This window comes from Vanessa cardui, chromosome 21, assembly GCF_905220365.1.
Source record: "Vanessa cardui chromosome 21, ilVanCard2.1, whole genome shotgun sequence".
NCBI classification, from domain to species: domain Eukaryota; kingdom Metazoa; phylum Arthropoda; class Insecta; order Lepidoptera; family Nymphalidae; genus Vanessa; species Vanessa cardui.
The window spans coordinates 1,054,509-1,080,108 of NC_061143.1; the positions used below are offsets into that span (position 1 = coordinate 1,054,509).

At 32.8% G+C, this 25,600-nt stretch overlaps 1 protein-coding gene across 4 annotated transcripts; it reads left to right on the forward strand.

The window, feature by feature from the left end:
* On the forward strand, positions 1 to 23,915 carry LOC124538839 (UTP--glucose-1-phosphate uridylyltransferase). 4 transcript variants are annotated; one of them, XM_047116068.1, is made up of 7 exons: positions 2 to 146; positions 637 to 663; positions 18,800 to 18,986; positions 19,516 to 19,748; positions 20,394 to 20,599; positions 22,113 to 22,884; positions 23,475 to 23,915. In XM_047116068.1, the coding sequence occupies exons 1-7, from the start codon at positions 117 to 119 to the stop codon at positions 23,580 to 23,582; spliced, it is 1,563 nt and encodes a 520-aa protein (XP_046972024.1). In that variant the 5' UTR covers positions 2 to 116; the 3' UTR covers positions 23,583 to 23,915. The 4 variants fall into 4 exon arrangements, with proteins under 4 accessions (XP_046972026.1, XP_046972024.1, XP_046972027.1 ...); XM_047116070.1 differs by lacking the exon at positions 637 to 663 and having other exon boundaries at positions 1 to 146; XM_047116071.1 differs by lacking the exons at positions 2 to 146; positions 637 to 663 and adding an exon at positions 9,211 to 9,368.
* Positions 23,916 to 25,600: the final 1,685 nt, after the last annotated feature.

The window sequence follows — 25,600 nt, forward strand, 5'->3', positions numbered from 1 at the left end:
GTTAATGAGTTAGTGTTGTGAGATCTGTCAAAATTATATAAATACGGTGTTTGTAATAAGAATTTTTGTTTCTGTCTGATTACGTTTTGATACGCGATTTTATAAGTGTTTACGCGATGGGTGATAGTGTAGAAGCAAGGCCAAAGGTAATGACAATAATTCATACTAAACTTGTAAACTTTAACAGAAGTTATCAAGTACGTTAAGTGATAACGCAGTTCTATTATTTATTTTGACGACCTTGTCTAATGTAGAGGTCATCCAAAAGTTCAAGTCTGGATTGTATCTTAAGAATAGGAAACTATTAATCTATTAAAAAATCGTATACGTTTTTAACTAGAGTCTAGGGATTTTAATTTGTGCAAACAACGAAAATTTACGAATTACCCACGTATAAACATAAATTTTGATTGCAATGAAATATTTTAAAAATAATAAGTAACAGATTATAATAATACTATAACTAGTTCATTATAATAAAAAGGTAGAAAGAATGAATACTTACCATATAAACTTGAAATAAAACACAATTTATAATATTCCAAGTCACATCACTGTTACTTGTATATTTATAAATAGTATCTTTGAATTATATAATGATATAAAATAAAGATAAAGGAATTGATAAAATTACAGGCTGATGACAACAGGCTGAAACCTGCGGTAAGATTGATTAGAACTTATCCAAAATTTTGTTTTGTAATTAACAGGCATCGGTAAAAATGATTTTTTTTTAATTTAAATTAAAAGTATCATATGTTATAATGTTTGCTGAAATCAAATCATAAGCATGCATTTTATTTTTTATGTCATTTGTAGTCAATTGTATTAGAGCATGAATCAATCGAGAAAATAAAGAGAATCATAAAATGGTGATGGTACTATTCCATGCAGTTTTTTGTTAATAACAATAATTTGGGATTTCATTTTCATGAAATGAATTAAATAAAAATATGAATTAAAATTAATTGTTCACAAAAATCTAATTTTATTTAAATTGAAAACTGAGACAATTGTATATGTATCAAATGAATTTAAAAGTATCGACTACAAATCCAGTTTTACAGAATGTCTGCAAGAATACTGGCACCCATTGAATGTAAATGTCAATTTATAGAGTTAAAATTGAACCAGCGCTGCTGTTAACAGTAGCTATGAAACAGGATGTTATATTTTTTAATAAAATTTGCACCATTACTGGAGAGGTCAATGAGTGGCATTTATAAATGGAATAAATATATTTTTTAGAATTATTAATTATGTAAAAAAAATATTACGTTTACTGTGTTTGAAATGTCCTTTAATACTTAGTTACTAGAGAATTTTGATGTTGTTCTCTCATAGTTTTGCTTAGTCATGTTTGCTTGCATGAAATAGAAATTAGTCATAAGATTTAATGATAACTATGTTTAATATATGATGTGCAAAAACATACTTTAATTGTATAGAAAACAAAACGACACATTTACACACAAAATTGAGGTCATGTGGGTGTAAGTTTTCTTAAAATTAGATATGAATATTTTCTTGTAGGGATCAGTGCACGCCGGCTTATGGTTATTCTTGTAAGCATTGTTAACCAAGTCTTTAATTAAACACTGGTAACACTCTTTCTGTATATCATAGTATTGATGTTTGAAAAAAGAAGACATGACAATACAGATAGAAGATATTTTATAAGATATATTTTATTTTATAAGAAGGTATTTTAGTCACCACAGATAATTAAAAAACGAGTTTTTTCAAACAGAACAGATCTATAAAAACTCCACATTCCATCACAAGCACTTTTGAATTGTCATATTTCATATTCATAATATTATGTACAGATAAAAAAAGATTGTGCTTATCTATACTTAATATTATGTATAAGGAAATAACTGTCTGTCCCGACTAGACCATTGAATTGATTTTGAAATTGTTTGCTAATTTATTACCTTTTAAAGAGGCAAATTTGGAAATAATGAGAACTCACAAAATAAATTTCAGTATTAAAATTCATAGTATTTGATGTCTGATTGTTTGATGATACAATAATTCATAGTTAGGATTATACTTAGCACATAACTGAAAATTATAAATTATTAAGGTTAGAAATTATTAATTTTGACTTATTTTGAAAAAAGTATAAAATATAATAACTTAAAAATGGTTTACTTTTGCATGATGCAAATAGGGGTTAAATTATTACTAATAGTCACCACTATCATCTCCTAACGGGAATACGTCGAATTACCAATAACCCTGTATATATAATCAAAATACCTTATTCATAGTATATTCTGGCTTAGAGCTAAGTATTAAATCACAAAATTTATAGGTGGCTCTGTGATCGGATTATTATCAATATCGAACGGACGGATGTGGATTTGCTAGTTGTGAAATAGCTAATTAGTAATTAATATGATAAGCATTGATTATCCATAATAGGGTACTTTCGGTGGTGAAAAATAAATTATGAAATTTGATAAAACTTAAAATTTATGTACAAATATACTTAAATATTTTATTTTTGAATCATATAAGCACATTATTATTTTCTTATATTAAAATAAAAAGTTGTAATTTTTAATCTATATAAAATGTGCCTAAAACATGAGCCGCCATGGTGTGACGTAAGATCGGCAAATACGGACAGTTCAGTGTTAAGTATTTAACAGCTAAAGTATCAACTTTAACTTCAAGGATTTACATTAAATTTAAAAAATCAAAGTGAATTTTATTTGAACGTATTTATTTATTAAAATGCAAACCAAATTTGTAAAAGCAGATAGTACGAATCTGCCAAATATTTATTCAATGATTTTTGCAAAGTTATTTGCATGTAACCCAGACTTCTGTTTATTATTTTCCCAAGAAAAAAACACCAAATATTTATATCTGTTAGCGTTGAATGAATTCCGGTCGTATTTATGGATATGGACTGTTATTTTTACAGGTGTGACCAAAATGACTGACAGCGTTTTGTGAAGGAATAAAGACTTAAAATTTAATTTCATATTCTTGCCCGAAAACGAAAATTTTGTGCAAATATATATTTTTTGTGGTTATTAATTAGGATGAATAACATTTTGAAAACAGTACTGTTTTTAACAATATAATACAATACCGTATTAGAAAATGTATACAGCTTATAATTAAAAGATTAAACAGTCATTATTTTCGGTTAAGCATATTTGTGTTACGAATAATGCATTAGTGCTTTTTGTTTATTACTCTTAGATGTTTTTCCATAGTAAAGACTATTTTCATTCCATAAAAGTTATTTAATCCGAAAAAGAAAATGTATAAAACTCCTGCTTTATAATATAACGGCTACGCGTCCTGGCTTCACGCTGCAATAAGCATCTATATACAAATGTCAGATTGAAAAAAAAAAAAACAAATGTTGCCATATCGTTCTGCCGAAATATACTGGTTCGTTCATCCTTTAAAACGACACACAATGATACGAGGCAATAAGTAATACTGTTTGATGGTATACTATACAGTATCATTTCCTACCGAGATTGACTTGCACAAAATCATAATATTCTTTATTCAAGCACTTTTAAATGGTCATGTTACATGTTGAAATCAATTTAAAGCTACTACCGGTGCGGTAAACAGATTCTAGCGAAAATAACCGTAAATGTTTCCATAATTTCAATTACAGAGTATGTCAAAAATAACAATAGTCATAGTATAATATAGTCGTTCATGTTCGAATGTCCACCTGCGTTCTTTCTGGTGATTTTACTTCGATTGATTTGAAATAATTTCCTTCTTTTTATACATTTTTGGAAAGCTAAGAAAACTGTTATGTTTTTAAAATAATCTGCAGGCCAAGTTTCATAAAGATTTTTTTAGTTTTTGAGGCATTTTTGAGGAAAAAAGTTCAAAAAATATTGAAATAAATTGGAAAACGAATTTATTCTCTCGCATTTTTTAATTTGGACCGATACTTACTATTTAAATATTGGCAAATATCCAGTTATTAATCGTTTTTTATAAAACAAAAGAAAAAAATACATTTTAATTGAACCTTTTTTTAAAATAAAGTTTTGAAGTTGCGTTTTTGACGAATTTTGAAAAAAACTTAAAAACGTGATAACACAAAAATGGTTCACTTTTGAATGCATATAGGGGTTAAAATTATTGCAAATAGTCACCCCTATCACCTACTAACGGATATACGTCGAGTTACCAATAACCCTGTATATAATATATGTATAGTCTATACTATATATATTATCTTTTATTGTGTAATATGCCTTATTTAACAAAGCCCTGCCTCCAAGTAAATGCAACTTACGATGACGATAAGGTGCAAATTGACCGTCGCATGACGATCATGAATGGGCAGTCAATAAACTCCTTATCATCATCCAATGTCCAAGACGTCGGTGTCGTGACCTTGTTTCGTTTAGATAATAATTGTTACTTAATTTTGTGATATATACACTTTTTTAAATTTACTAGCGATCCGCCCAACCGCACGACTGCAATGCTGAATAAATATACTACAGAATTTGAACTTATTTCTTTACTATATTGTCCGTGTATTATATACAAATAACTTCCACTCAAATCACTCTATCTATTAAAAAAACCGCATCAAAATCCGTTGCGTAATTTTAAAGATATAAACATACATAGTTGGTAACCGACTTTGTTTTATACTATGTAATCATTATAAAATACAATGTAATATCCTTTTATATTTAAATACAACATAATTCGAAGAAGAATAACCTACAAACTACCGTTCCTTAATTGTTTTTAATGATATATTTAGATGGACGGGAAAATTGACCACTTGATGGTAAGTCATCACCAACGCCTATAAACATTGATAAAGAAATTCTAACAAGAAATATTGACGGTTGCTCAATTGCAAATGGCTCTTATATATCGTATGTAGCTAACTTAATTAGCCATTCAATTATGAGGCTAGTCTTTGTACAAAGCTGTATCAATTAGTATCCACACGACATTCAACTAATCTTCTGTTCATAGAACACATTACAGATAATTTGGTTTAAACTCATACATACACATATTGAAAGTCGCATGATCAAACCTAACTCCTTGGGATATAATCGTCCACAATCCTAACACACTTCTGACCATTTTCGGCACTTGCAGTCATTTTCCAATTAGACTGAACAGCTACACAAGATGTACAGTGTATTTAAGCTCATTTAAGGCAGAATAACCTTCGCAATGCTGTTGCTTCTCGATTTAGAGTGTTGTCATTAAATTGACACGCCTTTTAGATAAACTAACAGATAAAAGGAAGACGACAATCTTATAGACATATCTCAATATAAAATAAATCATACATTTAAACGGAGATACTTTAGCATGATGAATAAACGCTAGTTAGAAAATAATGTTCTTTAACGAATGGGATTAGTTAAATGTCTGAAATTACAATGTTTCAGCCACGTTATAAACGAAAGCAATACTCAAAGGTAAGACATATCTAAGTACGTGAAAATATTATGACACCAAAGGAATATACAATGAAAGTTTTAACCAGCAAAATAGCAAATACTTGGAGCTGTTCTGTACAAGATAGGAAATTTTGGTTATGCGAACGATAATATTTAAACCTTGGCGGAGACAATCTTATCTGATTATGATCTGAAAATAAACAATTATTTCCCAAAAAAATAAAATTTCTGAGGTAACCGTGAGAATGATTTTTCAATTTATTGATAACCAACCATGCAGTCACCGTGACAATGATTTTTAAATTTATTGATCAGTAATCATCGAAACTACTTCCTTCATGAGATATTTTTACTTCAGTATGCTATACTAGTTGTTGCCTGCGGCTTTGCTCCCGTTTTAGGTATTGGTGTCTTGTCTTCTCTTTTGTCTTATGGTATAGGTTGGCGGACGAGCATATGGGCCACCTGATGGTAAGAGGTCACCATCACCCATAGACAATGAAGCTGTAAGAAATATTAACTATTCCTTATATCGTCAATGTGCCACCAACCTTGGGAACAAAGATGTTATGTCCCTTGTGCCTGTAGTTACACTGGCTCACTCAACATTCTAACCGGAACACAACAATACTGAGTACTGTTATTTGGCGGTAGAATAAATGATGAGTGGGTGGTACCTACCCAGACGGGCTTGCAAAAAGCCCTACCACCAAGTAAGTATTGGTTGTTATGTGTTAGGCAAAAAAGTAACCCATGTCTCTTGAAATTAAAGTTAGCTTCATAACAAATTCCATCAAATTTGGTTTCTTGGTTTGTAGTGTTTGTCGCCTTATTCATGACGACTGAACAATGTTACTTTCACATTTATACTATTAGTATACATTTCATTGCATCTCTTATGTTCTAGTATGTAACTCAGAACTCACTAGATCCCAAGTTCTTATGACCAAAACCCATAATGGCCTTTTCAAATTTCTGCTAAGAAATTCTCAGTAAAGGTTTGATACACGAATATGTTGGTATAACACTGTATTCCTTTTAAAAGCACAGATTTTTGATGGTCCTATATCTGTTTTTTTCATGCGTTGATTGCCGTTCCTTCGAACTATGAACCAATGTTTGCACTTACAATTGTGAAATACTATTTATCTTGGGTGTTTATATAGTTGGAAGACCGAACGCCACAGCGGACAATTTAGTTTTAAGCCTGATTAATATACATAATTAAGCAGGAGACTATCATTCAATACCTACAAAGCTGCTGCAGAAATATTTTTCAGGAATATATAGATGTTGAGGGCTAGTTTTGAACCTGAGAGCCGAGATGACTCAGGGGTACGGTATGACTCAGTACGCGTGCATCTTAACCGATGATCGCGAGTTCAAACTCATGCAAGCACCACTGAATATTCATGTGCTTAACTTGAGTTTATAATTCATATCGTGCTCGGCGGTGAAGGAAAACATCGTGAGGAAACCTGCATGTTTCTTATTTCAAAGAAATTTTGCCACATGTGTATTCCACCAACCCGCATTGGAACAGCGTGGTGGAATATGTTCCGAACCTTCTCCTCAAAGGGAGAGGAAGCCTTAATACAAGCAGTGAGAACTTTACAGGCTGATGTTGTAGTTGTTGTTGAGGGCAGGTTTTCAACAGTATATTTATATAGGTATAGTTTTTGACTACTTAAGAAACATTTCGTGTTTGGATATAAAAATATCCTTCATTGTTTCAGGCGACTGATAATTTCGATTCTTAATAAAATAAATCTTGTTGTTTTTACATAATTGCGCGCTGAACCGGAAGAATTTGTCAATATCAATTATAGATGGCGCCAAGCTGCGGCCGCCTCATATTTCTTGTGTGACCTTAATGAAAGCCAGATCTTGGAGCTATTTTAATATTACGTTATATATCACGAGAATTATGAAAAAATCGATATTTATCATAAAGTAAAGTCGCTTACCGCTGTCTGTCCCTATGTATGCTTAGATCTTTAGAATTACGCAACGGATTTTGATGAGGTTTCTTTTAATAGATAGAGTGATTCAAGAGGAAGGTTTTTGTATGTAAAATATGGAAAATATAGTTAAGAAACACTATTAATTTTAGTGGTTTCTAATGTGATTTTATAAATAAAAAAATCTGTAGTATATTTAGTATCAGTATTGCACCCGTGCGAAGCCGGAGCAGGTTTCTAGTGTAAGGTTAATTAGCCAATATTTTATTTTATTATGTATTTATTTAATACTATGTAATATTAATAAGTTTCAAATTCATAAGTTACAACTGGCCAAAGTCACATAATAACTTTAATTATGTAACTATGGCAACGGAAAATAGAAGAGGCCACTTGACATTTTTTTTTGTTGAATATAATTGTGAATAATATAATATTTCAATAACCAAATAATCTACATTAATTTGAGATAAGCTTAGATCTTTTTACTAGTGAATTATAATTAGTAAAATTGTATTGTTGACGATGTAAGTAATTTCAATTTCTCACCTGTTGCTTCAGTTATGAAACACAATTAATAAGTTTGCCTACCATATCGTTGGTATATTATCATTGAGAGGTTCTTAACTTCTGTAATTGGCCAATCAATCTATTTATATAACTCCGTCTGATAAACTATTACACTTATGTACGCGTACAGTACACGCTTCGTATGAGCGATTTGATATCAAGAACAAAACTCTTGATTTCTGTTTAAGTTAAACAAATATAATATATCTCTCTATTCCATAATTACAAGAACCTATAAAGTACGTATGTATCGGTGGTCTGGTGCTATAATGATTAAATAAAAAACTCTCATTTGAACGTGTTAAAAAAAGAGGTTATTTTTTTAATGGTTCAATTTAATTGGATTGTTTTTTTCATTTTTATTAGGTTAGGACTTCATTATTTTTAAAAAAACTTACAAAATTGTTTCATTCCTTGGAATATATCTTTGAAATATATTTTTCTGTTAAAATTTTATATTATTTTCGCTAGTAAATAAAGTTTAATTAAATATATATGTACAGACACATTAATAAATGTAATTAAGTACAATCGTATGCTTTTATACATATGTATTAATCAGTGTTCAGAGTTTTAGGCGCTTCAGCTCTTTTTAACAAATTTACTTAAGATCTAATTTAATAATATTACTAATTAAACATATTTATACTATACGGCGCTGGGATCCATTTATTAATACATTTTAGTTCGAATATACTTGCGCATAATTTCGCAGCGTAGTAGTAATTCATCTTAATAAAAGTCACTCCACAAAGAATGCGTTTACGATTGAATGAAAAGTAACCAATTGCATTTATGTATAGTCTGTGGTAAGGGTTCTATCACTAATATTTATTTAATTACATCACTAATTAAACTAATACATATACAATAAAGAATACACCGCTTTCCGTGTTAATAGAACTTTGTATTGTACCTATGTGTTGATAGCGTTTAAATGTACTTAAAAAATCGTTGCCTATACTGTAAAAACAGCTAAAGCTTGTGAAATAGTTTGTTCGGAAAGGATTTCTTTAAATGACAGCTTTAATGAGGGAAATGGGAGGAAGTTTTATACTCTATAATTTATTTTCTTAACTGCTTCGCTTTTTTTTTCTTGTGAAAAATGCAAGCAAATCGCAGACCATACATGCAAATGTCATATCCCCAAGCGTTTAAGATAACAATGAACAAAACAAATACGATAAATATCAATGATATCAAACGTACAGAAGTCACTCGTGTATACATAACCGTAACAATCATTTCATCATTTAGTCCGACGACGTCCGCGGAGCGCTAATATCGCTCTGCCGTCTATCATTTCCCGCGTTAATTTGACAGTTCGAAGTGTCAAAGTGAAGTTTTTATTTTTTAATCTCGGATTATAATTATTTTGGCAATGGATTTACTATCAAAGGTATTTAAGTTTGCATTTTAATTATCAAATTAAAAACTATGCTATTATCATATCAATTTTTAAAGGAAATTAACGTTTCGTTGATTGTTGTGTTAATCTGTAGAATAATTAGAAAAAGATAAATAGTGAATTATTTTTATAGTCGTCAAGTTTTCGTGTCAGTATATTTTATTTTAAGTATATTTACATAGTTATTTTAATATTTTTTTTATATATAAAACGATGAAATCTTATAGTATTTTAAAGACTTTTTACAAGTCATACTACTCCTTAATAAACAACAAAGTTAACTCTTTTTAAACCGAATTTATATTTTACATTATGTTTTTTAAAAATATATGACGTATTATTGGAAACTGCTTTATCATGCTTACTTCACATAACATAATTATACGTTTTCGTTATTTCTCATTTCGTAATATTGAAATTATTATAATGACACTAATTGTATATTAACTACTGTTTACATAGCGTCCTCAGTCATTTTAAAACTACTGCTTATTTTACTACTATGTTTAAATTGTTTAATTGTTTCAAGTAAACACAGATAAAAAACTAAAATTACATTGTTACTGAACTAAAAATGAATGATTTGAACTGTAGCATGTCATTTGAAAGAAAAAAAAATTTACAGAGTATATATAAGCGCCACTGCCTTACTGTTAAAATTAAAAAAAAAAAAACGTAGTTTCATTTATTGAATATGATAGAAGTTCCAAGTTTAAAAATAGTGTAATTATTGGTAAATTTTGAGGGAACTGTTTATTTCGCAATCGTTGAAACGAGATTTATAAGAAAATTATGCGTTTCTTGTTTATTGTACAGCTATGTATCTCATCGCATATGTACGGACAGAGATCCATGCAAACTTCAAATAATAATATTCAAATGAATTTTTCGAAAGAAATATACCGTTTACCATTTTATTTTACAAAACTTTTTTTTTTTAATTTTAACAATTTTCATAGACAGCACAATATTTTGCATAAATCCTAATGATACCTATGACCTTACTATTATGTCATATTTATAATCTTTTACCCATCCGGTCCATTGGATGCAGCTCATTAGAAATGATAACGCCGGTATTTATAAATTAAAATGCCATTAACACGTGTAACGACTCAAGACTGCAGCGTAGTTATTCATAGTGTCATAGACAAAAGCCGTTTGCACTGTTACATTGTTGTACAAGAGCGAGTCTTATGCGCGCATTAAGGGTTCCCTACAAAAATAATCTACTGTATGATAGCTCAATATAAATATTTTATTCTGTTTCTATTGGTTGTTATAACGGCTACAGAGATACGTCATCTGTTAAAATTTCAAGTGTCAAAACTGTCACCCGGTGAGACAGATAGACATTAATCAAAAAAAATATATATTCAAGTGGGCTTTTACAAGCACTTTTGAATCGTCATTTAACAATTATGTGAAGCTACCGGTTCGGGAAGTAGATTATACCGAGAAGAACCGGCAAGATACTCAGTACTCTTTTTCAACATTAAAAAAAAATACAGTCATGTTAGTTAATACAATTATTTAAATTAATATATCCTGCCTGGAAGTCAACAGGTATTAATTCCATGCCTTTTTATCATCTACAAAATCTTGTGTAATTAGTTAATATAATAGGGTTTTTTACGTGCCCTTTGGATACGGAACTCTAAAAAGGCAATAATTTACACATTTTCGATAATCGTATATCCTAATCTGTATATAGATATACTAATGATCTGATTCCTGACTTCGTACTCATCGTTACTGTCTTTTTACTTTTGTTTTCTAATAGTCTTTAGTGAGTAAGACTTTTTAATGATTCATGTGATGATAAGTGGTCAACATCGTCGATAGATGTTGGTACTGTAAGAAATGTCAACCAACCTTTACATCATTTAAACGATTTCTTTTTTCGAGTATTTGGATTACAATCTTTGGCATTAATATGTTTAAGATTATTTATAAATTTTCTATACACGAACAAGCTTCGGTAGCTTTAAGTATGAATTTGAAATCTTTGTGTGAATGAATATTTATTGACGATTAAAGATGGAAGTGACATACTAATTTTTTAAAGATAAAACAGTAAAAATATTTATGGCTCTATTAATAATATGACATGAAAGCAAGCTACACTTTGATTATTAAGAAACAATTAATATTAAAATAAACCATTCTATAATATAATTAGAATTATTTATTTAAATTACATAGCAACACTGACTTAACAGTCGTTCTTAATTTAAATTCTGCGTTTGCGATTCTTTATCTGTACTGTAACTGTATTTTTTTAAATAACTGCCTTATGTTGTTTCGGCCAGTGTTTATTTGATTGAGCTTTATAAATGTTTTAAGAATAATTAATTATCTTAATTAAACTTTGATCTCTTACACAATTTCTGCAATATTGTTTGGTTACTAGACAATTGCGCACTAGCAGTATGTAGATAACAGCCTTGTGGGTAATCAAAACAACTGCTTCGCTGATTTCGTTCTTAATGCAAAGTTTTAGAGTCGATTATAATAATATTTTAAAGCACTTAAGACATTTTGCTAATGAATACATCGTTTTAATTGATGCTACAGTATAATAACTTGATGAAGCTAAAATAGTGGTTCAAAGATGTATACTCTGTTTAAATAAATAATATAAGTGAAAACAATAACAACATCAGTCTGTATATTTCCCACTGCTGGGCTAAGGTTTCCTCTCCCTTTGAGAAAAGGTTTGGAACATATTACACAACGCTGTCCCAATGCGGTTTGGCTGAATACATATGTGGCAGAATTTCTATGAAATAAGACATAAGCAGGTTTCCTCACGATGTTTTCCTTCACCGCTGAAAACGAGATGAATTAAGCGCATGAATATTCAGTGGTGTTTGCCTGGGTTTGAACCCGAAAGCATCGGTTAAGATGCACGTGCTACCCACTGGGCCATCTCGGATCCAAAGTCGTGACAGAAGAAGTTAATTAAGTAAATATCAATATTAATTAACGATTGGTGTTAAAATATATAATCGATGCAAATAAATATATTTGTTCAATTAAATCCGCCTTGACCTTAATTAATTGTCTGTGCATTTGTTCGTATAGTGCGGTAGCTTAGATGTAGCATCGGTAAATTCAATAAAACTGATTAAACGATTTAATAAATAATAAATAAATATGAGACATCATCGCATACATTACTCTGATCCCAATGTAAGTAGCTGAAGCACTTGTGTTATGGAAAATCAGAATTAACGACGGTACCACAAACACCCAGACCGGGAATCGAACCCGGGACCTCGGAGTATCGTACCCATGAGAACCGGTGTACACACCATTCGACCACAGAGGTAGTCAATAGTCGGATGTCGATTTATACAACCAATAGAAATAGCTCCCTATCGCACCATTCGACGCTAATTCTTCGCTATAGATTCACGCGTCAGAGAAAGCAAGTGCATGTAAATCGACGTGTCAAATTGACGGATATATCAGGTCATATGATATTACAAGTTATTACGTTTGTGCAAAGATCACATAAGAAGTAAATATTGATAATTTGGGATTGCGTACTCAATTCGGATGTGATCGGTTGTACGAATTTTTCCGATGCTACGTCTAAGTGTCGTACTATACGTAATTATTATATGTAATGATTTATCATCGATAAGATTACTTTGAATGATGATTTTTTTACCAATCATCATCGTTACGTAGTATAAAACAAAGTCGTCTTCTCTGTACCTGTGTCCCTTTGTGTGTTTGAATCTTTAAAAGTACGCAACGGATTTTTTTTGATGATATAGTTTGGTGGATGAGCATATGGGTCACCTAATGGTAAGTGATCACAATCACCCATAGACAATGACGCTGTAAGAAATATTACAAATCCTTAAATCGTCAATGTGCCACCAACCTTGGGAACTAAGATGTTATGTCCCTTGTGCCTTTAATTACACTGGCTCACTCACCCTTCAAACCAGAACACAACAATACTGAGTTATTTGGCGGTAGAATAACTGATGAGTGTGTGGTACCTACCCAGACTTGCATTAAGCCCTACCAAGAATTTTGTACGGTTTTAAACAGAGTGATTTGAGAGGAAGGTTTATGTATATAATACATGGTCAATATTGTAGAGAAACACTGATAACTTTAGAAGTTTCTAATGTGATGTCGTAAATAAATAACTTCTGTAGTATATTTATTATCAGTATTGTACCCGTGCGAAGCTGGGACGCGTCGCTAGTTACATACATAGTATAAAACAAAGTCGCTTACCGCTGTCCCTATATACGCTTAGATCTTTTAAATTACGCAACGAATTTTGATGCGTCTTAATAGATAGATTGATTCAAGTTCATTTATATGTATGCACAAGAATGACTGAAAAGCAATGTAAAATGCTCTGCAGTGGATTTAGTATCAGCATTGCAACCGTGCTGAAAACTGGGGCGGATTCGCTAATAAAAATAAATGTTTATTAGGACACAATACACAATAAAATGAATAAAAAGTATAAAAAAAAGAAAAACAACAAAAATAAAAAACATATTAACTAATTATAATTACTGACTAACTTAATCTAAAAAAACAACAATAAAACAAAGCAATGATAGGTAACGTTTCCTAAAAGGTGTTCATTCATTTTCCAAGTTGGGTTCCAAGAACCCAACGCTGATAGTTGATAGTAATAGTTGGATATATGTAGGTACAACTAAACATATGTTGTCCTAAACAGCAATACACTGTATTGAAGTGTTGAGTGAGTGAGCCAGTGAGTTTGAAAGCTTAGTTTTTATGATTTGTTGTACCAGTTGAAGTAACTAAAAAATATATTTAAGAAAAAGTATCAATTTATATCGAAAAAGTATACATTTAAAATTTGACAACCTCCGTGGTCGAGTGGTGTGTTCACCGGTTTCATGGGTTCGCCACTTGCTGTAGATTATCATTTAGTTTTCTATGTCCTTGGGTCTGACTGTTTGTGGTACCGTCGTTACCTATGATTTTCCATAATACAAGTGCTTTAGCTACTTACATTGGGATCAGAGTAATGTATGTGATGTTGTCGCAAATCTTGTGATTTCCTCTGATTTATAAAAACGATTAAACATTGGTTATTTATCAAAACTAAAGCAGCAATTATGTTATAAAATTTGAAAATATTATTTAGATTTTTTTTTTATTGAAAATGCTTTAATAAACTTAATTCTAATATGGCAATAACGCTGTAGATTTAATGGATTATTATAAATCTATATTTGATTAAACGTGTTATATGTTTGTTATATAATAATAATATAGATTCAAGTAATTTTCGTTATCTTTACGACAGATAAATATTTTATCAACACTCGTTATGCAACGGACATACTATTGATTTATAACGCTAGTGCCACACATTCTGAAATGCGTACAATCTCATTTATTAAAAGATCGTTACTAGTTGACGCCCGCGCCTTCGTTCGCTTTTTAGGGGTTTGGTTGTCAGGTGTTAGACAAAAAAAGGACCCTATGTCCTTCTTTGGGGTTTAAATTTGTTTCACACCAAATTTCATCATACTTGGCGGTAGGAATTGTGCAAGTCCGTCTGGGTAGGTACCACCCAAACATCCGTTATTCTACCGCCAAACAACAGTGCTCAGTATTGTTGTGTTCCGGTTTGAAGGTTGAATGAGCCAGTGTAACTACAGGCATAAGGGGCATAACATCTTAGTTCCCAAGGTTAGTGGCACATTGACGATGTAATGAATAGTTAATATTTCTTACAGCTTCATTGTCTATGGGTGATGGTTACCACTTACCATAAGGTGGCCCATATACTCGTCCGCCAACCATAAAAAAAAAAAATCGGTTCATTGGTTTGGTCGTGAAAGAACGACAGACAGGCAGAGTTACTTTCACATTTATTAGTAGAGGTAAAGATTGTGCCGAAATAATATTTAATTATTGAATAGATTTAATTGAACCTTAACCGAAAATAGAGAAATCAAATTTGGGCAATCACTTTTGAGTATTAGATAGACTTTTTAGAGTTTATAATTTATCTGAGTTACGAAGGCCTCGGACACAGTAATACCATATACCTGAAATGTCCAACTTTAATGGTAATCCTTTAAATAACATCGAAGTCTCAATTTTACACTAATATTCCAACACCAATTTTAATAAGATGATTTTTATCTTAGAAGCCATATCATATATAGGAGAATCTTTTTGGTTGACAGCTGGGTCATCCAGTGTAGAAGACCATTGGGAAATAACTTAGTTTTTCTGATAACTATTTTATTCTTCCTCTTTACGAACCGGTGGTAGCTTCACTTGATTGTTAATTGACGATTCAAAAGTGCTTGTAAAAGCCCACTTGAATAAAGTTGATTTTGATTACTAGTGAGATCCTTGTTAACTTCCAGCCAGGATATATTACAACATATATAATTGTATTTAACTTACATGACTCTGTATTTTTGTTCCTTTTTTTGATACAGAGTAACTATTGAGTTTCTTGCCGGTTCTTCTCGGTAGAATCTTCGTTCGGAATTGGTGGTAATTCCACTTAATATTAAGTGATGGTTCAAGAGTCGAGATGGCCCAGTGGTTATAACGCGTGCATCTTAACCGATGATTGCGGGTTCAAACCCAGGCAAGCACCACTGTTTCATGTGCTTAATTTGTCTCTATAATTCATCTCGTGCTCAGCGGTGAAGGAAAACATCGTGAGGAAACCTGCATTTGACAAATTTTATAGAAATTCTGCCACATGTGCATTCCACCTACCCGCATTGGAACAGCGTGGTGGAATATGTTACAAACCTTCTCCTCAAAGGGAGAGGAGGCCTTTAGCCCAGCAGTGGGAATTTACAGGCTGTTGTTGTTTTGTTGTTGGTTCAAAAGTGCTGGTAAAAGCCAACGAATAAAGTGTGTTTTGATTTTGACTGACTAAAAAATTGTTCAAACTTATTCGAAACTTATTATAAAACTTATTCGAAATATAAAAAAAATACACTAAAAGACACGTACTCGTATAATTGTCATGCGTGCATCTTAACCGATGATTGCGGGTTCAAATTCACTGAACTTTCTTATGCTTAATTATTGTTTATAATTCGAGGGGGAAACCTACGAAGTTTCCGACTCCAGAAAGTCAATCAATCCTTCTTGGGTCAAGGTATCCGTTTGTATAATAAAATTCCACAGACATTTTTAACTTTGCCGTTTCGTAAATTCAAATCGTTTGTAAAAACACATTGGTAAAAAGAAGCATTTATTCATTCGTTCGTTCGGTCGTTCGTTCGTACATTCATTCATTCATGCATTCATTCATTCAGTCATACATACATCCTTTCATTCATTCATTCATGCATTCATTCATTCATTCATCCATTCATTCATGAATTCATTCATTTATTCATTGTTGAATTCATTCATTTATTCATTGTTGAATTCATTCATTCATTCATGCCATCTCGTCTCAAATATAAAATAACAGATTAAAATTAAAATATAAAAATTGATGACATTGAGCATATTATTCGATACAAGATTTTAAAGATGTCCTTTTACTCAGAGGGAGAGGAAACCCAGTAGTGGGAAATTTACCGGCTAATTTTAAGTTAATAAAAAAAAGACTTATAGTTTAGCAACTGATTAGTAGATATACAAGCAACGTCATATATTATTGATAACACGCCGGGCGTTACAATGCTCTTATCATATTCAGTACCAACTACAACGCCGACAAGAGATGTCATGTTCTATAACTCTATTTAATGACATTTTTTTTCAATAAGTAAGTGTTTAAATAATTAAGTGATTGCTTACAATATGCCAAGTGATTCAGGATATCTTTCTTCTTGGGTACGTAAGGTTTTATTTGCTAAATAGAAAAAAGTAACAAATTAAAATATGGTTAGAAATTTTGTAACATATATTTAACTAACTGTGCCATTGACCTTGTACGCGTTTGGATTTAACAAAATAATATTATTGTAGCCTAAGTTACTCTTTCTTATGTCAGTTATCTGCCAGTTAAAGTCCCGTCAAAATCAGTCCAGCCGTTCCAAAGATTAGCCGGAACAAACAGACAGACAAAAATTGTAAAAAAAATTATTTTGGTATATGTACCGTGTATAGATGCATTGAGTATAAAAGGGCTATTTTAATATTAAAAACAGACACACCAATTTTATTGTATGTATAGATTTATATTCTCTCTCTCTGTAGCGTGTTCATATTTGATATAAAGAGTTTCGAAATTCGATGATGAGCGATTGTATACCAAGTTTTTAGCTGATAAAGTTAGCTGAAAGGGATTTTAATGCAGTTTTTTAATAGATAGAGTTAGATTCGAGAGGAAGGTTTTTGTATATAAAACATGGATAATATAGTAAAGAAACACTCATAATTTTAGATGTTTCTAATTCTACAATATAGTAAAGTAAAGTAACAGCCTGGTAAATTTCCCACTGCTGGGCTAAGGCCTCCTCTCACATTAAGGAGGAGAAGGCTTGGAACATATTCCACCACGCACTTCCAATGCGGGTTGGTGGAATGCACATGTGGCAGAATTTCGATGAAATTAGACACATGCAGGTTTTCTCACGATGTTTTACTTTACCGCCGAGCACGAGATGAATTATAAACACAAATTAAGCCCATATATATGTATAGCGGTGCTCGCCTGGGTTTGAATCCGAAATCATCGGTTAAGATGCACGCATTCTAACCACTGGGCCATCTCAGCTCTATTCTACAACATATATGAATGTAATGTATCTGTAGTGGTTTGTTTCCTTTACCCAGTTCGTTCTTTATAACAAAATAAGCAAAATTTTAAATAAATGTACTAAAACGTAATATACATATGTTGAAAAGCCCAATTAGAACAAAATAGTTTGTACTGCTTTATCATTGCTGGTTCCGGTTTAAAAAAAACATTTTAGGCATTATTCATGAGTTCGCTGTTAAATTTTTACAGGGACTTATATTGTCCACATTAATGCTGTTATATAGAAATTTTTGATGTAGAAAAACAGAGTGGCGGATAAAAAGAAGCCTATTTTCATTACTGTGTTCATATTTATTTAACACACATTAGGGCCGACTCCAAAAAATCCATGGTATGACTGCTACCTACTACTACTACTACCTACTTGTATGGATAACCTAAATATTAGTGCTCATTTATATTAATATTATAAATGTGAAAGTACTAACTCTATCTGGCTGTCGTTCTTTCACCACCAAATCAATGAACCGATTTTGATTAAATTTAGTTCAAAGATTCTAAAACGCAAGCGAAGCCGCGGGCGAAAATTAGTGATAAAACAAGCGTCCACTATAGTGCAGTGACACTACACGCAATGGGCTACATCTTGTGATATCCTCACTAAAATTCAGTCAGAAAAACTTTTCGTAATTGTCATTACAATTTTCAGATTCGCAGCCACCAGCGTACGCCATCTGGTTCCCGGGACTTTAAGGAGGCAACAAAGCGAGATGCTCTCGCCAGACTGGAAGTGGAGTTGGAGCGGCTGCTGGCAGGCCTGCCAGAGAACAAGCAAATGCTCGTCGAGAAAGAGTTCAGAGGTTTCAAGAATCTGTTCAGCAGATTCTTAGCTGAACGTAAGTTTGTCAACTGGTTTCACAGAATAGCTCAAATTTAATAACTAAGAAATGTTTTATTGGATAAAACCGTGTTATTCAAAGAACTAGTCTTCCAAGTTTTTGAGGAACATGCTAGTTTCCTCACAGTAGTGTCCTACAACAACGTGTTTTTATCTAGGTTATGGTCTATTGGACTTCCTGACAGGAAGTAGCCACCACATATACGATTTGAGAAATATTACCCATTCGTCACATAGAAACAAAAAAAAACCTTCTATAAAATATTAGTTTAGGCACTGTTCGTTGCTTGGAAGAGGTCGCTATGTCCCTTATAGGCCTTTTTTTATTTAGGCTGGATGTTGTTTTTATTGTGTACAATAAAGTATAAACTAAAGTAAAGTAGTAGATCTATAATACAAATACATAAAATACATTTCAAGAATAGAAACGCAACACATTGAAATTAATTATATAAGATAAAGTTAAGCTTGATGATTTAAATTATTTTTAATTACATTCTAAAACGACCATAGACTTAAAATTCTAGAGGGTCCATCTGTAACATGGGAAAAGATCGAGAGGCTGCCAGAGGGAGCTGTCATAGACTACTCCACACTGAAAACGCCGACCACAGACAACATCCACCACATGCTGGACAAGTTGGTGGTGGTCAAACTCAACGGTGGATTGGGTACCTCCATGGGTTGTAAAGGACCGAAATCAGTTATTCAAGTGCGCAACGAATTGACCTTCCTAGATTTAACTGTACAACAAATTGAGGTGAGCTTAATTATAGACTACAATAAGACAAAATCAGTAGACTAAATATCTTAACCGATGATTCCGGGTTCAAACCCAGGCAGGCACCACTGAATTTTCATGTGCTTAATATGTATTTATATTTCATCTCGAGCTTAGCGGTCAAGAAAAACATCGTAAGAATGATGCAATTGACTTGGTGGTAGGACTTTGTGAAAGCCCGCCTGTGTAGGTTCCCACTCATCAGATATTCTACCGCTAAACAACAGTACGCAATATTGTTGTGTTCCGGTTTGAAGGGTGAGTGAGCCAGTGTAACTACAGGCACAAGAGACATAACATCTTAGTTCCCAAGGTTAGTGGCGCATTGACGATGTAAGGAATAGTTAATATTTCTTACAGCGTCTGAACCCTGACCTGAGAAGAACCGGCGAAAGGAACTCAGCGTTTTTTTTTTTGGTTACAGCATTAGTTTAACTACAGCCACAAGGGACATAACATCTCAGTTCTTAAGCTTGGTTGTATATTAGCGATTTATGGATTAATATTTCAAATAGCCTATCAGTAGTGGTTAACTTACCTACCATGAGATGGTCCATTTGCCAGCCTGTCTAAATGAAATACATAAAAACTCTTTGATGGTTAAGAATCGAACATTCTTTCCAGCACCTCAACAAAACCTACAAATGCAACGTTCCACTGGTACTGATGAACTCGTTCAACACGGACGAGGACACGCAAAAGGTCATCAGGAAGTACAAAGGTCTGAAGCTGGAGATCCACACCTTCAACCAGTCGTGCCACCCGCGCATCAACAGGGAGTCTCTGCTGCCGATAGCCATGAGCCCTGACGTGCACTCCAACATCGAAGCGTGAGTGACCCTAACTCCAACTATTTGACATCCTTTCTTTTTAATATTTTTCCTTTTCCTAATATTGGACAACGTCATATACATAACTCTGATCCCAATGCTACTTACATTGGGATCAGAGTAATAAGTGCTAAAGCACTCGTGTAGTGGAAAGTGAGAGTTACGACGGTACCACAAACACATCAACTGATATGATAGTCCATCTTTCATTAGATGTCAAATTCCATTATTAAATATTGCTTACTTATTGATTGTCAGATTTTCTCGTGACTGGAACTAGAGCATAGTTCCTAGATATAGGTCGCAGTTTCTGATCCAGATCGATCCAGGACAATAAAGTAGTTGGTTTTTCGGATTTTCGGAAAAAACCTCAGTAACGGTCCGGTGCCCTGAAATGTGTACTTTCCCATGCCCCGTAATAGATAAAGCGGTTGGTCTTGCGACTGATCATTTTCTATTCGTGTCAGATTTGCCGTTCCCTTGGATTATGCGGATCCTGACTCTCATAATTCCAAGGGACATCGTTGTCCATAGGCTGGTCACACTTCTTTCGAGGTGCCATTAATACCCAAATTAAAAACTTCCCACCTACGGAAAATAAATACGAACAAAGAGCAAAGGAATCTATTTATAGCGCATATCAAACAATTTCATTATATTTAGTCGAGTAAACAGATATATATCTAATTATAAACTGTAATCAGATCTATCTCTGCTGATCGGCTCAGCAGTGGCTCATGTTACGCTATTTATAGCTGTCAATGGAATCTGTGCTATTATATAAAGTTGAAGATTTTGTTGTTTGTTCTCGGGAATTTTTTTAGACAAAATAGGTAATATGTAGGCAAGTGGGCTACCTGATAGGAGATCATCATTGCCCATAGACATTTGCACTTTAATTTATATGCTGTACATCTTCAATACGCCGCAAATCTTGGGAATTAAGATGTTATTTCCCTTATTTCTGTTGTTAAACTTGCTACATGTATATATTTCGTTTTGACAAATTATGTAAGATCATAAATATTTTTTGCATGATGAATTAAAACTAGTTACTGTATAAATACATTCAAGTATGAGCTGAGATGGCCCAGTGGTTAGAACGCGTGCATCTTAACCGATGATTGCGGGTTCAAACCCAGGCAAGCACCACTATATATATGTGCTTAATTGTGTTTATAATTCATCTCGTGCTCGGCGGTGAAGGAAAACATCGTGAGGAAACCTGCATGTGTCTAATTTCATCGAAATTATGTCACATGTGCATTCCACCAACCCGCATTGGAACAGCGTGGTGGAATATGTTCCAATCACTCTCCTTAATGAAAGAGGAGGCCTTATCTCGGCAGTGGGAAATTTACAGGCTGTTACTTTTTTTTTTTACTTTACTTTACTGTATAAATCTTGACCGCATGGAATGGTGGCAAGAATGTTAGCAGCATTTGATATTATCAATATTATATAAAAAAAAAATCCGATGGAGTTAAGTTAAGAAAATATTTTTCAATTTCAGTTGGTACCCACCCGGTCACGGCGACTTCTACGAATCGTTCTACAACTCCGGCCTCCTCCAGAAATTCATCAAGGAGGGCAGAACGTACTGTTTCATCAGCAACATCGACAATCTAGGAGCCACCGTCGACATGAACATCCTCGACTTGCTCCTCAACCCAGAACAGAAGGCCCAATCGGAGTTCGTCATGGAAGTTACCGACAAGACACGAGCTGACGTCAAGGGTGGAACCCTAATCCAGTACGAGGAGAAATTGCGTCTTCTTGAAATCGCCCAGGTCCCGAAGGAGCACGTAGACGACTTCAAGTCAGTCAGTCAGTTCAAGTTCTTCAACACCAACAATCTCTGGGCGAAGTTGGACGCGATACAGCGGGTCGTCGATCAGGGTTCCCTGAACATGGAGATCATCGTCAACAACAAGAGCCTCGCGGATGGGGTCAATGTGATCCAGCTGGAAACGGCAGTCGGTGCCGCCATGAAATGCTTCGAAGGGGGGATAGGGGTCAATGTGCCGAGGAGTAGGTTCCTGCCTGTCAAGAAGACGTCGGACCTGCTTCTCGTCATGTCCAACCTGTATAGCCTGTCGCATGGTTCCCTGGTCATGTCCCCGCAGAGGATGTTCCCCACGACGCCGCTCGTCAAGTTGGGCGACAATCACTTCGCGAAGGTCAAGGAGTTCCTGAATAGATTCGCGACGATACCGGATCTGATCGAGCTGGATCATCTGACCGTGTCCGGGGACGTGACCTTCGGCAGAGGTGTCACTTTAAAGGTGCGTTCGAGAATTAAACTTATAAAAAAATACGCATTTTTACATATTGTTTTTTATCTTTTATTAATATTTTTCGTTGTTACATTTTCCAAGTAAAGTAAAGTAATATCCTGTACATTTCCCACTGCTGGGATAAGGCCTCCTCTTCATGTTTACATGATTGCATGATTATATTTTTGGTTATGTAGACACGACATGCTTTTTTTAATGAAGATCACTACATATAATAAAACAAAAGGCTGCATCTGTCTGTATGTTCGTAATAAACTCCAAAACTGCTGAACGGATTTTCATGCGGTTACAATAATGAACAGAGGAATTCATAAGGAAGGTTTAGGTATATAATTTATTTGTGTTTATAATTCATCTCGTGCTCGGCGGTGAAGGAAAATATAAAGAGGAAACCTGCATGTGTCTAATTTCATCGAAATCCGCCACATGTGCATTCCACCAACCCGCATTGGAACAACGTGGTGGAATATGTTCCAAACCCTCTCCTTAATAGAAGAGGAGGCCTTATCTCAGCAGTGGGAAATTTACGGGCTGTTACTTTACTTACTTTACTATAATGTTTATTTTTTTAATTTCAGGGTACTGTCATAGTAATCGCAAACCACGGAGATCGAATCGACATCCCATCCGGAGCGCTCCTCGAGAACAAAATAGTGTCGGGAAATCTACGTATACTGGATCACTAGGGAAATTGAACTCTATTGTATTGTAGTAGGATTGAATTTACATTATATCTAGATATTTACACGTTACAACATGTTTGAAGAACACACGTTTTTATCAGAAGTACAAGCGAAGATTTGTAATAATATTAACGGTGCCGATTTCAATCACGAATCATTCAATGAATGATTGAATGAATGTATTCGCAAGTTTTTCATTCAATAAGCAGATGAACTGATTTATAGTTGTTATCGAATATATTGTGTTATATAACCATAGACTACAGACTTTTTAATAATTCTATGACATAGTCTTTAGTCTATGGTTGGTCGGCTTAACTATGGAGGTTTATTTGTGAGATATATCGGGGGTTTTGTTTTAATCGATATAGAGAGTTAAATTAACTATAATATATGTATGTTTTTTAAATATTAGTTTTTTTAACCAGATTGAGAGACATTTATATGTTCTGTATATTATTGCGCTCAAAGCAATCATTTTATTAAAAAGTAATAAACTATTAAACTATATTTTTTTTGTTATCTGTACATTAATTACAAATGATTTTAAATAAATTAATTTTTGAATAATATATACGATATAGTTAATACACTTATTTTTTTAAAATGTATATATGTATAATATGCAATATTATATCTTAACTTGTTGCCCGTCTTAGCCCAGAGCACACACAGATGGCTCATTAGGGATTCGCTGATCCTCAGGTCTGTTCAATATATTGGAGACTGGAAGACTCAAGCACTGCTTTCACGGAGAATAGGCTATTTGACTGGTTTTTAAAATCCATTTTATATTATTTAGTAGAGGTTAATGAACCCAGTAAAAGTTGATTTTTTATTTCTAGTACATATTTGCCGAAAAATATCATATTAAAAATTCTATGTATATTTAAATAACGCGCGAAAACGCTACTTGGACAATATGGCGCTGCAACGAGGTCTGTGACGTCACTTTGCTGTATTTTAATCTGTGGTACAGATAGTAGAAAAGCAAGGTTTACAAGAAAGTGACTTCATTATAAGCCCGGCCAATCAGGAGCGTTTTGTGTCACGTGACAAACGTTTGAAAAAATACATGATTTTTGAATACATTAAGTATTATTTTCAAGTTTCGTTAGTAAATAACCATTTTTAAACTCATAATATACACTGATTACAATAATTCACAATTTATTTTTCGCATTGTCAAATAGCCTATTTGTGTAGTAACTTTTATACAAAGAGGTTCTATAGCTTATAACAAGGTTTGTCATCTCTGCTTTGATTTTTTTTTATTATATAAATAACTCTCTTCTATCACTTGCTCTTCGATATTATTGAGTGAGATTCCAAAATGTCTCGAAGGTCCAAGCTTTCTCGATTATTCGCTAAGGTTGTTTAAGATAAATTTATTTCGGTTTTATTTTGGGTAGGATAAGCTATACCTAATATATTGTTATTTAAACGCTGTGCGATTAAAGTTATAACAGTAAACGTATATTTAATTAATATATTGGAAGTATTGAAGTTAACTGAAAACGGCTTTAAGAGAAAAAAGGTTTAAGAGCAAACTCGGTAATCAACGATTGTGTGATATGTGACCTTTTTACATTAAAACAGCGTTTCACTGTCAGTTTTCAAATGAGTGAGTGAGTTATAGAGTAACTTGACAGCGAACAGTTATAAGAGCACAATGCTATTATTTATATAAATGTTTTTTTTTTTTTAATTTTGTATTTTCTCGTAATTTTTATATAGCTTAGATATAAGCTTAAAAATTATTATAATATTTATTGATTCATACATTTTTCTTGCAAGAAATCGTGCCATTACTTAAAAATATGTATTTGTATATTTATCTCGTTAGTAAAATTGTTGTTTTTTTTCTATTTTCGTTATGTATTTTTTTCTTTGATATAAATGAGAAAATATTTAAATAAATTGAAAATATTAAAATAAAATTATAATTAATATAGTGTTTTATTTTACATATATACATTTATACTTATATTATATGTATGTATAGTGTGTTCATATTTTAG

What these genes read in the sequence shown, in the direction of transcription:
- LOC124538839 (XM_047116068.1), top strand. Translation starts at nt 117, where the DNA reads ATGGGTGATAGTGTAGAAGCAAGGCCAAAG. An exon ending in GTGTAGAAGCAAGGCCAAAG is followed by an intron (nt 147 to 636) that starts GTAATGACAATA and finishes ATAAAATTACAG; the next exon opens with GCTGATGACAACAGGCTGAA. An exon ending in TAACTGTACAACAAATTGAG is followed by an intron (nt 19,749 to 20,393) that starts GTGAGCTTAATT and finishes CATTCTTTCCAG; the next exon opens with CACCTCAACAAAACCTACAA.